General features: G+C 35.4%; 1 protein-coding gene across 5 annotated transcripts in view; it reads right to left on the reverse strand.

Annotated features, from left to right (window-relative positions):
* The window catches only part of LOC142342384 (transient receptor potential cation channel subfamily M member 3-like), a 97729-nt gene that overhangs the window by 25091 nt on the left and 56654 nt on the right, over positions 1-15984 (reverse strand). For 4 of the 5 annotated variants that reach the window (XM_075393695.1, XM_075393698.1, XM_075393696.1 and 1 more), the window contains exons 8-14: positions 13158-13298; positions 4667-4829; positions 4338-4401; positions 4048-4174; positions 3526-3698; positions 1924-2003; positions 965-1348 (exon numbers count right to left, since the gene is read on the reverse strand). In XM_075393695.1, coding sequence (XP_075249810.1) covers positions 965-1348; positions 1924-2003; positions 3526-3698; positions 4048-4174; positions 4338-4401; positions 4667-4829; positions 13158-13298 — 1132 coding nt within the window. The remainder of the gene's footprint in view (positions 1-964; positions 1349-1923; positions 2004-3525; positions 3699-4047; positions 4175-4337; positions 4402-4666; positions 4830-13157; positions 13299-15984) is intronic. The other variant, XM_075393697.1, reaches the window with a different exon arrangement.

Consider the following 15984-nt stretch of genomic DNA (forward strand, 5'->3'; position numbering starts at 1 on the left):
TTGTGTTACTGGGTTTTCTGTCCAATGTAGACATTGACTTTTAGGTGTAATTAATTTTTGTTTTTTATTTGAAATTTAATTTTGTCTTGTCTCATATTCTCGTGAATGCAGGTCTCATCGGCATCTAATGCGGCGTTAATTTATCCATTCAGTGGATTGCTGAACAATATGTGAATTTTTGAAGGTTTTCTATCTCTTCCTAATTGGGTAAACAATTAAGTCAAAAATGTGGATAAGCGGGGTCGGAACTTTGTGTGTGAACGTACATTGCCTAGCCTTCTTGTTGGTTAAAATATGGTTGTATGAATGAGGCAAGAAAACTTTCTATCCAAAACTTTCAAACCATAGCCATCTTATCACAATGATCATACAGTATCTCAGGATCCACATGTATGAATTAAATTGAAATATTCATTCCGATAAAGAACCACATTAAGGAATATAAATACTTCTTAAATTTTCATATCCGTGGGCCAATTCAATGTTCCGGCTCTACGCTGGGAGATCAAAAAAATAAAAAGCAATTTAAAACTCCGACCCGTCTGAGTTCAACTGACACGCAATACATTAAAAAATTTTTTAAAAAAAGGAATCCGGCTCGAAAACCCTAATTTTTGAAAATCAGACAAACAAATGTCTTATCTGCAAAGAGGTAAGTATTTCATCCGTTGAGAAGTTACATAGCGTTGGAAAGTTTTCCTGTAGAAAGTTATGGTACAGATAAATGAGGTCTCCTGCGTAGTGGATCCCATAATCAACTATATTTATCAGTTATTGAAGCAAAAATTGATGCTATATGTTTATAATTCGAATTCCTGAAGCATTTTATAATCATTTGTAAAACGCATTTGAAGACATTTCTCAATTCCTTATGAGCTCAAATATTCTCCTAGTCTCTGAAATTTTTTATTCATCCTATGGCTAATATTATTAAGTTATAACAGAGAACAAATTTCAATATTACCCAGCACAGTTGGGTACTGCGACTTGGTCCAGAAAAATGATGCCAGGCTAATTTGATTGGTGAAGACGGAATACAGACACAGCTGGGTGTAGGGATCCTCAAAGCAGACTATCTTACGGCGACCTTTGTCATTTGTCCTTCTCAAAGTCTGTTTCTTGGGCCTCAGCTTAATACACGTGACATCCTGGACCAGTTTGAAGATGTTTTTCAGTTTGTATGTTGATTTTGCGCCCAATTTAGAGGCCAGGTATTTGTGGAGGGGTGGGAATGTTTTTAGACCCGTTTCGTAGAGGTATCCCAGATTGGTGGAGTTGAGGTAGAGCTTGATATCGAATCCGTAGTCCAGAAACAGTTGAACAAAGTCAACTTTGCCTTCCAGCAGAGCTGAAACCAAATATAGATATATTTAGTCAGAATCTCGATTATCTGATTGTTTAAAAGGACAAAATCATACACAGGTAGTCATGTCATCGGAGCTTTGTCTTTTTTCTATATCTGCTTAATCAATGCTAAATTAGTTTTACAATCCAACGGATATCTAGCAAGAGTCGTAATAAATTGAGACAACCACCTCTACGACTCGTGCAAAAAGATTTTTTTGCGAGAATCTACTCAATTCAGCTGATAAAAGCTTTCTTAGAACCCAAACACTAAATTACTGGCTATAAACAGTCATGGTTCTAGCTCAAGTTCATAGTCCATCAGTTGTGTTTTAGCATAATTTTCTTTTGAAATACTTCCGACACTTGCTTTGCCGTAATCTTTTCCGACTTTATCTGCAACACACAAATCTCTTGCAATTTCGTACATACATTGATATTTTGGCAGGTTCTTGGTAATTTCTCTCCTGTTTTGTTGTTTGATATCGAGGCCATTGAGACTATATTTAACCCAATACTTATTATTACAATTTAAGGGAATGAAAACAACAGCCCTCGCCCAAATTATATTTCCCATACCTTTGGTGAAGAGTTCGTTAGCATTGATCCTGGATGACATGTCTTTGATTTCACACATCTCTCGAACAGTTTCGTCACACCTCAAAATCACAAACACCAGTAGTTTCATTTTTAAGTCTATTTAAGAGAGCTAAATGGTTATCTCTCTGACAAGCTTGACTCATTAGGCACGAAATCTTAGTTCAACTATTCTCACCATTGTTTACACAAAAACATTGTCAACACTTAGAACCGTTCCCGGTCGATTGGGGGTTACCTGCAATTATGTGTTCGTTAAGTTTAATATATTTTTATCAACTGCATGTAGATATCTCACTCAGGTCGAGGTGTCAAGACCGACTAGACCGCGGATCAGACCATCTTGGAGCGAACATCCTCGCATAGTGGGCTCGAAATACATGGACTGGAAAAGTCCTCCAGAGCAATTCATCCTGAACAATGGTCTGGAATTTATCTGAGCAGAGGCGGAAATGAGCGCAAAACAGTCTGATCGGAAACTTTTTCGTGCGCGTTTCTTTTCTTTCATTTTTTTGTTTTTTTTAATTGAGAGATGTTGGCTCTGCCACGAGGCAACAATACAGCAGTATTCTGATCCAAAACTCATCTGGAGCCTGACGGTGCTGATAAAAACCACGGGTTCCAGCTGATAGGAAATACTTGACCATTTTAGAAGAAAAATTGATTAACTGTACATCAAGACGTTTTCATGGAAAGCTGTCTAATATCATCTATCGAGTCACAAACATGCACCAATGGCATGCTAGATAAATTATTTTCTCGACACTTGGGTTTTATTTTCAATAACAATACTCTTAGGATTGGCTTTTCCTTGGTTGATTATATTACTGAAAACATTAGTTTTTATGAATCTGATAATCAACTGTCTGATAAATTAACTGTCTGATAATCAGCGACCCGATTGTGTGGGACGCAATGTAAAGATAACTTTTCCTAGACGCTTGTGTTGAGCTGAATCAATCTCTTGATGAATTAGAAACAAGCCCGAATTCTTATTGTACTCACCCAATGAGAGGGGAGTATTTTCGTAAGCAATGTAAATCAACAGGAGGGTACTTGAGCGCAGTTCATTAACGCCAGGAAATTAAAAAACGAGAATTAAAAGGCTGAGGGAGAGAGGAAGAAATGTCAGAGATCGGAGATAACCTTAAGATTGGCAAAAAGAAATAATCAGCAAACATTTAAATTTTAGATCAATATAAACCAAGATTATTAGATAATGGAGACCACGCAGATTTAATTAAAAAGAAATATTTTATGAAATGAATATGTTGTAGTCAAAACCCATTCTCTGATTAAACCACTTGAGTCTGATCAGATGGAAATTTGCGAGCACTTTAGTTTGTTTACAGGCAATTTTGAGCCAACTTGAGCATGATTGGAGATGGAATCGAGCGCACACTAGTCAGCTTATAGGCAGATTTTAGCGCACATTATTCTGATCAGGAGTTACTTTTGACCGCACGATGGTCTGGACCTCAACCTGGGAAAGCTTGTTGACAGTACCTACACTTGTTCAAACGCAAATGCCATGTCAAACTTGCAGATAATTACAATTTTTTCCAAATAATACCAAATGAGTACCTGTTCCAGTGGAGTGCGAGTTCGAGTGAGTCCTTCTTCTTGGCAGCATTTCCCGCGAGCAGTGCTCTCACAATAGTCTCATCCAATGGCTCCTCTATCCTCTGTGTCTTGTAGCAGAAGATCAAGTGCTTGTGACGTAAGCACTGGTGGATCATGTGCATGTGCCTGGCAGCCTAATAAAAAATTTGACAGATTCTGTCCCTGTCTATACCCGTAACATACGCCCCCATAGTAACAAAAAACTATGCAACATTCTATGTGAGACAACTTTGAAGAAGAATTATAAAATAGTTTCCAAATTATTTTATTTTCCACCCGTTTCTTTTGCATAATTCCCATGATAATGACCACAAAAAAAACGACATTAACACCGGAGAAAAATGCAAAAATGCTTAAGAAAGACAATGGGGGCGGGGTTCGCCGTTTTCTTCGAAGTAAATTGATGCTAATACCGACCATTTTTGCATGTTTAAAAGAAGTCAATTTAATAATAAGCCAGTCGTCGGTTCCAGTCGTACGTACCTCGAATGGCTCTGCGGAGTACAATTTGGTCATGCTTTTCCTCTTGTGCATTGTCTCCATCATCTGCATGACCTTCAACTGCTGTGGAATGGTCAAGGTCACACGCAATGAGTTCTTGTTAGACATCCTAGACACATTACAAAAACGCCACTGCTATGCATCTCATTAATGATCGTACAGTTATACGATACCTTTGAATCTCACAGGGAAAGCGAAAGATTTGATTTTGATTAATCATACGATTTTGATTAATCAACTTACCAATTTGAAATACCTGGAAATTGCGATACCTGAATGCATAATGCAGGATATCCGTTGCCCCTCCGAGACCCTCGCAAATCACAATTCCAATTCCTGAAACAGCCATACACATCCACATATTCCAAATATTTATCCATCTATCCCCATGAGACCTTGAAAAGCACGTGATAGAAAAAACAGTGTGTCTCTTCCATTACAGCACCTCTCTGTAATGATAATAGTGGACATAGAGCGCAGAGTCACACACTCCGAATTAGCATATATGCACCAGAGGGCTAGAGAGAATTTCGGGGGAGGCTGAAATAGGAGAGACCCAACATTTCCGCACAAGCTTGAAAAGCGTTAAGAGGCAGCACACCTTTGCAGACAGCGTTGGCTGCCCTCTCGAAGACATCGAACTCGCCCTTCATGAGAATGAGGACTGTAGGGATCCCATATCCCTTGAATCCAGTCAATACCTCCTCCTCCGCAGCACCAGCCAGACTCTCCTCAACTGCACTCCGCACAAACACTTCTTGACCCTAAATAATAATGTTAGGGGGTCTATGAAGCACAAACTTCTGTAGGTGCGATCCAACAGTGGAATTTTGTTATTATACATTTTTTTTGTCATAAAGTTGAACATGTTTTTTATCCAGCGCAGCTGGATAACTTTTGATTCAAAATCAGTATTGCACCGCGAGCAGTCATTAATTTCAATAAAAGACTAACAACTAAAATACAGTGATTAGTTCTCAAATGGCCCAAAAACCAGCAGTGGGCAAATCTCTTCATAAAGTATTCCAACAGACTCAAACACACATCCCGTGTACAGAAGAAGCTCATTTAAACATGAAAATTCGCCAAAAGATTATGGCGTGTTGTTAGGTACTGACTTTGACGTTTCTCCTTTTGTTTTCGCTCTCAAAGCTTAGGTCTTTTGAACCTGAGAATGCTCAGAACTATAACCAAATAATGCAAAATCGTATTAAAAGCCTCAAAGTTTTTAATTGAATTTGCAGACTTTAGAAGAGAAACGGGCCAGAATTATTGACGGCACTTCCAGACTTAAGACAACATAATTTATAAAACCAGAATCAAAAAATGCCACACTTATATCCAGCCATTTTTTATTAATATGGTTTTAACAATAAATTGGTTTCCCGACAAATTCCAAAGGTCAGGATTTACCAATCATGCAATCCACGCTGCTGTCGGTCAATATGCCCAGGAATCTGTATCTGGGTTATATGTGTCCGAAACTAAATCACCGGGAATGGATCGTCGTTAAATTTAGGAAAGGAAAATCTTATCGAAAATTTTTTCATAAACTTACTGAAGTTCATACTGCGATCTTAAAATGAAAAACAAGAAAACCAATTCTAGTTTTAAACAGTATTGATGTTGCAATGCAACATAAAATTAATCTGATGAGAACCGTCAGATTATCAATTAATAGCGCTGATAATGAATCGTTAATTTTGAGAAAACAGAATTCCTGACACAAACACCTAAGAACTTATGAAATTGAGATGGTACCAAATTAGGAGAAGTTAACGTTAAATTCATTGATTGACATCAGTAAATCTACCTCAGAATTTGCGATCTTTCCACCAGATAAAATTAATTTTAGCAAAACTCAGACTAAATTAAATTAATCTCGCATAAAATAGCATTATATTTAAAGGTAATTTCTAGCCTTTTTCAGACCATTTTACTGGAGTATTCATAGAGTATAACTTATAATTGCGTGATGATCAGCGGGTAATGAGGTCTCGCTGTGATTTCCTTATTAGCAGTGTTTGTTACAGTTAACATTTTCTTGTTCATTTAATTTTTTCTGTGGTATTTATCTTTTTTTGTCTGTTTTGAGTTTTTGATATTCTTGACAAAAAAAGAACTTTAACTGATCATTCCAATGAATAAGAACATGGCAATGATTTTTGGAAAAGAAACTTTTATCAGCTGTTGCATTCTATAAAGCAGCTAACAACGGTTTGCAGTAGTAAGAAACTTCGAAATAACATGATATAATATCAGAGTGTTCCTAAGGTGCAACTTCTACCACACTGACATTTTTATTGAGTTCTTTGACTGGCAATTTGATTTAATAAAAAGTTTTCATTGCCACCATAACAAATTCAGCTGATTGCTTCTACATCGCCTGAAAATAGCTCTAATTGTTTTAAAGAAATTATAATGAAGTGAACACTTGATCGGTTGCTGCACTCAAATAAAGCATCTAGGTTTAAAAGTGGTAATTTTTTAATGTCATGTTAAAATGATTTTGACTCAAAGTATTACTCAAGTACAGCTTCCCCAACATGGATTTTATTCGGTCAGGTATCAGATGGTTTTAAAAAACTATCAGCCGATCAACAAGTAAGATACCTTAAGACAGAGTCCCTGAAAACAAACAACGGAATGACGACAACATTGGCTCCTCAACGACTGGCTGCACAGAGTTATAACCGTCCGTGAACGATCATTTGGCCAGGAGACTACTTGTCAATCCATTTTCAGGGTGTGTTTGAGTTACTCTTAGAAGAAATGTTGAGTTAGAACAACCCATGTTTAGACGGATGAAGAAATTATATTTTGAACACGTATGCAGCAACCCTGCATACCTGACGGGTATTGGCTTAGCGTGCTATTCAAATGGTTTAAAACTCGTCTGGTTGCACTGTGGAGTGAGCGTCGACGAAAACCTTTTTAAATTTTCTTTGCTCTTATAAGTACTATGGTTGATCAAAGGGACCCTTTTACCAAATTGGGAACCTGATCAATTTCCTAATTGTATAGTCACCAACTTATTTTTTCAAAATATACTGTTTATTGATCTAAACAAGAGACAGCAGCCACATTTAGTAACTCATATTGCACCAATTAACAGCAGGGACTGTCTAGGAGCTGCTGAAATTGCTTGGTATAACTCACCATTCTGTTTAGGAGCAGTAGGCGTGTAAACTGACTAGCTCACCAAGTAGAGCTTTCTTCGACTGAATTTTTCAAAGGATTTTTGTGGAGTTGTGAATAGGAGAGACCTTCATTGTCCCTTATTATTGTGTGTATCTGTGTATATAAGACTGTGTGTATATGTGCGTCTGTCTCTCTGTGAGAGGGAGAGAGTTTGCATGTGCGTGTAGGACGTCTCAGTGTAATTACGCGTGCGCGGTTGTGTGTGTGGGATAGTGTGCGAAGTTGGGGGCATGACTGCAAGTGTGTGTACTTGTGTGCGAGCAATGGGCATCCTTGTGTATGCTTCTATTTTGTTTGTGTTTGCGTGTGCGGGCATGAACTTGTGTTTGTTAATGTGTCTCTAGATGTACAGATTTATAAGGTTAAGCCTGTGTGTGCGTGTTTGTTAGTGCTTGCCTTCGTTGCTGATTGCCCGCGCGCGTGTGTGTGTGGGCGTATGGGGGTGTGTGTGTGTGTTTGTTCTTTCATGTTGGCCTTCAATAGCACATTAAACGTGTATTTTTATGAACATAAACTTGAACATTTAGAACCAACTCAACACTAGCATATCTAAATCTAATAAGGTGTCTGCATAATCATTTCTATATTGAAACACTAGTTTTACTACTATGTACCCAGCTGGTGTGTGGGAACTGGGAACGGCCATTGTCTAATAATTAACAGTTCATTTGCGGGTTTTTGTTTCTCTTACTCTTTTTTTACTCGTATTCTTTACAAGTTTGTATTTATCCTTGTTACAATTAGTTTTCGACCCGACTCACAGCTGGATGGAAAAGGAGGGTGAATCAAGTCAACTGAAGAAGCAGGTGGATCAATTGCAGAATTCAGTCACAGGTTTGATCGCAAAAAACAAAGAACAGGAAAGTAAAATAAAAAAAATCTTGAAAAAATGCAATTTGATATGAATGAGCGCCTCAGAGCACAAGAAAGGTCACGAGCAAACACTGCCTAATTATCTGCAATCCGCCTTTCGATCCAGGAGATAGCAAAAATGTACTGAAAAATACCTTGAGATTTTTTAGCGATTTTCTGAAAATAAATCTCACTGAGAACAGAATAAAAGCATGTCATATTTTACCGGGAACTGCTAATGAAGATCAATATGACTCGGTTATATGCAAGTTTGTCTATTTCGACGAGAAAGACAGAGTGTTTGGGGCAAGACGAAAGTTAAAAACTGCAAAAAAGCAGCCTGAATAAAAAACCAATTGTCTTGAATGAACGACTACCAAAGTTTGAAGCTGAACTTAGGGCTGAGGCAAATAGACAGGGCTTTATTACTTCGACAAAAAAATGTTCCGTATCTGTATTGGTGAAGCGAAACAACAATGATACTGGCTAACACAACATCAATCAAATTAGCGATCTTGAAAATGTCAAAAACCCGATCAAACGAGAAAACCAAAACACGTAATACTGCCTTGATGATGACGACAAAGTTGATGATGACAGAGAGAAGTCACTGGACTTTAAAAAAAATCTTTAAGTGCTGACTGAACAAAAAGAAGACGTTTAGTGAACAAACTAAAAAATATTTTTGTTTTGTGCTAATCTAATTCTGATCTTATTGGAAACTTTGGGAAGCAGTTCCTATTTTGAGGCCCCGTAAAAGAAAAGTACTCAATTAGATACGTCAAAATTTCTAGATTTTTCTTCTTTTCTCAATTCATTTAGATTAATTCTGATTTATTGTAAAACAAAAAATGTGACTGCGATTACGCGTCACATATAAAAATATAAATATAATTATATAAATATTTAAAAGTGAAATGTAGTAACTGACTGCGATTACGCGTCACTACGGCCAAAAATCAATGAAAAAAGAAATTGTTCGTTCATCAGATTTGATGGCTGCGATAAAGCGCCTATTTAAAATCGAAGATGTCGTTTCTTTTTATTTCTCTCAATGTGAAAACAGGATCAACCAGGATAGATCAAGTATATCAACTGAATGCTGCGATTACGCGCTTGAAGTTGTTAAATTTGTAAATGTTCTCCAAATACATGATCTTAGCAGAAAAAATTTTATTTTCATCGTTTTCTTGTTTTTTTTGTTTTTTTACTCCTTTAGGCTTATATATTTTAACAAAATAAATACATATTGTGTCTACGATTTAGCTTTTTTTTCGAAAAAACAATTTTTTTACTCTGGTAGCCAGAGTTGTTTTAACTCTAACGTCATATCCGGTAGCAATTTAAACTTTGCTGCTACAATCCATTGAAGACAATGGTCGTCCCGTTTTTCGTCCACTTGTACATATCATTTTAGTACAACAAAATGCAAAAGCTCTTCATGCTTCAAAATATAAGATCTATATACAAAAATTTAGATCAGCTTCAAATTCTAGAAAACAGTTTAGATAGTCTACCCTTAGCCGTCTGCTTAACAGAAACATGGATAAACGAAGAGTATGACACTGCTTGTTTGCAACTAGATGGTTATCAAAAAATCGTCACAGTCAGTAGGGGTGTAAAACGAAATCGAGGTGGAGGAGTTGGTATTTTTTTGAAAAATAAAACAAAATTCGAAACAGTAAGCAAGTACACCAGCAATGAGTGCCAAATTTTGACACTGAAGTTTTGCTATAATAATTTAAAAGTTTTTTAAACTACAATATACGTCAAACCAAACACATCCAACGAAAAACTAATCACAAGCTTAGGAAATCATTTTGAGAAAGTTGTTATTCCGGAAGACTATATGTCAGTCATATGTGGTGATTTCAATATAAATCATCAAACCGTTTCTTCAAAGTTGAAAACATTGCAAGAAACCTTGCTGTCTTTTGATCTGCATTATGCAGAAAATGCGAACTGCACTAGAGAAACAAAGACTAGTAATTCTTGTACTGAAGCCGTGTATTCCAACGTAAAAATTGATCTGAAATTGTCACAAACTACGCTAAGAGATCATTATACGCTCTTTTTTGGATTCTCGGGACACAAAATGAATCATTCAGAAAAAGAAAATGATGATGATCGTATGATTAAAATGTGGACAAAACCTAATGACCCAAACGTAATTGTTAATCTTCAGTTTTATATGCAACATGAATTACTGAAGTTTGAACTAACACTTGATCAATTAAGTTCTGAGGCAGCCATGAAAAGTTTTCAGTTTCTCTTGAAAAATTGTGTTGAAAAATTTGTCCCTACAAAAATTTGTAAAGGTGCAAAAAATAAAAAATTGTGGATTGACAACGAAATAAAACATCTAGCTACCAAGAAACGACAACAATACCAAAATTTTATGAGAACAAAAGACAAAAACGAACAACTCAAATTCACAAATTCAATCACTACGTAACAAGCTGCAAAAACTGATCAGAAGAAAAAAGGAAATGTATTATCAGCGGTTAATGAATGCAGATGGTCAGAAAAACTCTAAATCTCTTTTTGACTGCATTTGCAGATTAAAAGGCAAAGTTGCATCGCAAGATAGGCTCAATAAAGAGACAGCTGATAAATTCATAGACTATCTCTCTACAGTTGGTGAAATCTTAGCATCAAATTTTGAGTCTAAAAGTGAGAATTTTTCTAAAAGCAGTAGTATTAGTGTACAATCAATGCGACTAACCAGGGCCACTTCGCTGGAAGTACGGGAAATAAAAAATAAAATGCGAACCAAATATAGCACAGATTGCTTTGAATTGAACAACTTTTTTTGAAGAAACTCGAATGGGTAATTGTGCCAATACTAACAAAATCAATCAACAAATGTATCGATGAAAGAAGTTTTCCACCTTGCCTGAAAGAAGCTATCATAGTAGCAGTACATAAAAGTGGTGATGTCCAGGAACCATCTAACTTCAGACCAATTTCTCTACTTCCAACTGTTGCAAAAGTCTTTGAAACATTTCTGTACAACAAAATATCTAATTGTTTGGAAGTTCTTGATCTCCTGGATGCAAATCAATATGGTTTCCGACGACAAAGAGGAACAATTGATGCAGTAGCGCATTTTGTTGAAAACGCTAGGGACACTTTAGAAAACCAGCCAAAGTGATCGATAGGTTTGCTTCTAGATTTGAAAAAGGCATTTGACACGGTTGATCATAACTTACTACTTTGAAAAATTGCTAACATAGGTTTGAGAGGCCCAATGCTTGAAATTTTGAAATCTTACTTATCTGACAGAAAAAAAATTTTTAGATATGGTGCTGCAAGAACAAGTCCGAAAACTGTTACGTTTGGCGTGCCGCAAGGTTCAGTTTTAGGACCACTACTTTTCATCATATACGTCAATGACATCAGACAACAATGCAACTGCTCTACAATAACGCTCTATGCCGACGATACTGCTCTGCAGCCAAAAAAAAAATGCAAATGAAGTTCTTTTTCAAAGTGATATTGACAACATTGGCCTCTACTTAAGCAATAACAAGCTGACGCTCAATGTTGAAAAACGATTAATCTAAACGTAGGTTTTAAAACTATGATGAATGTTCTAAGACTGAACAATGCAACCCTTAAAAAGAGCAGCGAAGTAAAGTATCTAGGCGTTTTGCTGGACAAAAAATTGGATTTCAAAAAACACATAAATAGCGTCGCTGCAAAATTGACCACATTTACGGGATTGTTCTACAAACTGAGGTTTACATTGAGTATTAAACAATTAGTTTTAGTATATAAGTCTTTTGTTCAACCGGTTATACAATATGGAGTGCTTATTTACGGAACTGCAAACAAGACAAGCCCGAAGTTTATCGAAGTAAAAATTAAACAAATTACGCAAATTATTTTCAGGAAACAAAGTCATCAATCAACAGCGAACGAAGGGGGAAAATATGGAATCTTCCTGGTGAAAGCTGCATATTTATGAGCTTTTAAAATTTTTAACCAAAACAATTGGGCGGGAACATAAAAATGAAGTTTTTAACAGGTTTATTGAGGATTCAGAGCTTGTGAGGCTAGATGAGAAAAGAACAACAAGTGAGAAACTAAAACCTAGCAATCAATTTACTGGTATCAACCCAAAGAGAATTGGAATACGAATAAGGAAATTGCTAAACTATATACTTAATTTCGACTCAAAATATGTTCACTTTATAAAGAGTTGCTACAAATCTGGAATTAATACACACCACCATACTTTTCTTGAAAATTTTATACAAGGAAATGATATCATAGAACTTTTTTATTAGTTTTTTTTGAGCAATTGTCTAAAACAATATTTTTTTTATTTTTATCCTTTTGCAAAAACTCAACTGTTTCCTCACGTGTACTTGCTGTCACTCAATCTATTTAACCTTAAAAACAAACCAATATCAAAACCCTACCCCCACCCCTATTTGATAACAAACTGCTTCCCAAAAGCATCACACGACTAGGCTTTTTTTGCCTTTTGATGGCCTTTTGAGTATGTATATGTAAACCTCATTGAACAATGTTGTTTGTTTATACATACTTGAGAACAATTTATTATTGTGTGTGTTTGTTTGTGCATATCGAAATAAAAACGCAATTTGAAAATCCCTTCAAACACACATTTTTGGGCAATGGTTGATCTTGTTGTAGGCGAAAGGCTTGAATTCGAACAGTTGCTATGCTTTGCAATGCAAACAGCAATTTAATTGATTTTATTATCCGTCTCTTCCAAAATCTCAAAAAGGAATAGATCGTGAAAATTCTCCGTCGCAAGTCTCTCTGCAAATTGCAGCAACTTTATTTATTTCTATCACTGGGAGGAAAAGAATTTAAGGTTGCCTAAAATACCTTGTTTTCTATGTTTCCCCTCTGTTCATTAAATTTTAACTTTTTTACATATTTTCTTTTCTCTCCATAGTTTACAATAAATGAATGAGCGGCAGGAAAAAAATCATTCATGTTTCTACGCTCTATTTGGATTTTTAAAAACTAAAACCAGCAACTTGTGTTAACTCTCTGCGTACCTTGACCCCCTTGAGTCCTCCTTCGATACATAGAAAGTGTGAGATGAGGGGATTGAGAGATGGTTCAAAGTGGTCCTCGTCTGTATGTGTGTTCTTCTGTACAACATACTCCACTGTCAGACCACGCGGGTTGTCATATACCTAGGAACCAATGAAATAAAACTTGTTACCACCGCATGCTACCAAGACCTTGATTTCTGTTCAAGTATCTTAACAAAACCTTGCTAAAAAGTTTTTGCTAAGGTCTTACCGTACTTATATTGATTTTTTCCAAGAATCTAAGAAAGCTATATAGGCATGCATTCCCTGTAATTTATATAACATCTATTTGCTATTTGATACAAATAGAGTGTAAATGAAAGAATGCTTCTATATACCAAACAATAAATTATAATTCGGCAGTTTTTAAACACTTTTAGCCAATCTCTTAGAACGCTAGCAGATTGACCAGCCTTTATTAACATGAAAATTGACCTACTGACATAATGGTTGATGTTTCTCTTCAAAAACGGAAAGAATATTCTAGCCAATTATTTTTCTAATAAACTAAAGCAACTAACAATTCTAAAAAACAAACTAACGCTGAACAAGGAAAAAGCAAGCTTTATATAACGAAAAATTAAAAATGCTGTGTCAAGAACACTCATAAAAACACAAAAAATTGAGGAAAAACAAAATTTCAAATACCTGGGCATCACGATAGATAATGAACTACGTTTCTCAAAGCACTCAAAGCTTGTTGTCACAAAACTTTTATCGAATTGTTCTATCTTTTATAAACTGAACAAGTTTTGAGAGAATCACACATGATAAAAGCATTTAGAACATACATACAACCAATAGTACAATACGGAGTCTTGATATACGGGTCAACAACAATCACAACAATTAAGGAAATAGACAAAGTTGTCAAACGTATCGTGCGGCTAATTTTTCATCGAAAAAAGTTTGAAAGCAATTACAAAGAACGAGTAAAACACAGGATCTATTTAGCATCAGAGTTACATGCCTTTGAGGTACTTAAGCAAACACTAAAAAACATAAGGGGACATTCTAAAATTTCACCAATTTCAAAGGGTTTTTCAATGCAAAACTGCCTTAGAAAAAGGAAGCGGTTGATTAAAAACAAAATAACTCTAGGTAAAATTCTGTTTCACAGTTTTTCAGTAGTAGTTAGGATTAGGCGAGTCTTAAGAATGCTTCTAGGTTACGATGATGAAATAATCGAAAAGATTGAAAACATGTCTAATGCCGAAACAAAAAATTTCTCTCATCAATTTCTAGATAATTATATTTTGGGTAATGAGGACATAATCAGACTGTTTTATGAGTTTTAATATTACAATTCAAAGGCGTTCCAAAACCAGAATAAGGATTTTACTGCTAGGTTTAATAGTACCTTGACAAACAGTGCTTCCTCTTTTTTTCATTTTGAATCACTTTCATCCAGATAAAGTTAAGGAGACACTTGAGAACGGGCCATCGGCCCAATAGTGATCTCCCACAGTCAAATATGTGATGGTATTTGTAAAGGTAATTGTGAAGCTACCTATTGACTGAAGGAAACAATTTATTATTATTATTATAATATTATGTCATTGGCTCTTCGGGTTTGAACATGTACAATTTTCATGTCTATTTGAAGGTCGTTTTTCCAAAATTCCTTCTCAAATATGCTATTTCAGGTGGTAGTCGGTCAATTGATTCGCGCTCATAGCTTCAGTGGGTAAAAGTAAAATTTTGTTTTTTCCGGAATTATGTTGACCAAGAAGATGTCACTTTTTTCATCCCTATCAAATCTTGATTTCAAAATATAAGCCAAAAATTTTTTATAGCATTAAAAGTTCAGATAACTGTTGCCTCATGTTTTCTTTATTTCTTGTATCTTCCATGGTTTCTAAGAATTAACTCAAAGAAACAGTAGCGGGCTATTTTACATATTCAGATATTACAAGATTGTGAGAAGGTTAAGAGTTTTCAAGAGGGCGACGTCGAAAACCTCCAGAAAATAAGAATAAAATGAAACGCAATCAGGCTTTAGTTCAAAAAATACTGAAAACACTATCAAATAGGAATCTATCCATTGTTCTGCAACAAGTAGTTGATAATTATTAATCACTAAAACACCAGTTTAGCTCTTCAGTTCAATTTGCCGAAGCTGATTTGTAAAAAAAAGGCGAGGAAAATTAAAAGACCTTGTTAAAAGACGTTGAATTTAATGAAGTTATAATCGTCTTTTCTCAGCGTCCGTAAAAATTTATCTAAGTAAAATTTAAATACAAGGTCTGCCGAATGCATTTGCGAAAAAAGAGGAAAAAAAAGAAAGATAAAGAAAAGAACAAAAAAGGAAGAGGAAAACAGATTTTTCGAATATTGCCGGAACAAGTCACTTTTAGGCATTTTTCACCGTTGTTAGTTAAAGTTAAGCGAGGAGGCTCAATAATGTGCGTTTTCAAATAATGCAACAACCCCGCTCATCAGCAGAGAGAAAACTTTCAATAATTCACAAAAATAATACTGTTCAAAAAACAACCAAAAAAAGTAACGACGCATTAGAGGGTTGATGAAACCTGCCAACAATGAGACTACGAGACAAAACAAACATAAAATTTTAATCAGGATCAATCAAACATTAATTACACTCAAAAATGTCTCTGTTTAGAAGAAAATAATATAACAAAATCAATATAGCATCAGGTAACACATAAACGAAACATATTAATCTGTACTATACCAAAAAAGATATGAGACCTGTCTTCGATGAGACTTCACAACAATTCAAAAAAAAGGGAGGAAAGGAAAAGTTCAAAAATATGTTTCCATTATT

The sequence above is a fragment of the Convolutriloba macropyga genome, chromosome 7, assembly GCF_964194025.1.
Source record: "Convolutriloba macropyga chromosome 7, txConMacr16.3, whole genome shotgun sequence".
In the NCBI taxonomy this organism is placed as follows: domain Eukaryota; kingdom Metazoa; phylum Xenacoelomorpha; order Acoela; family Convolutidae; genus Convolutriloba; species Convolutriloba macropyga.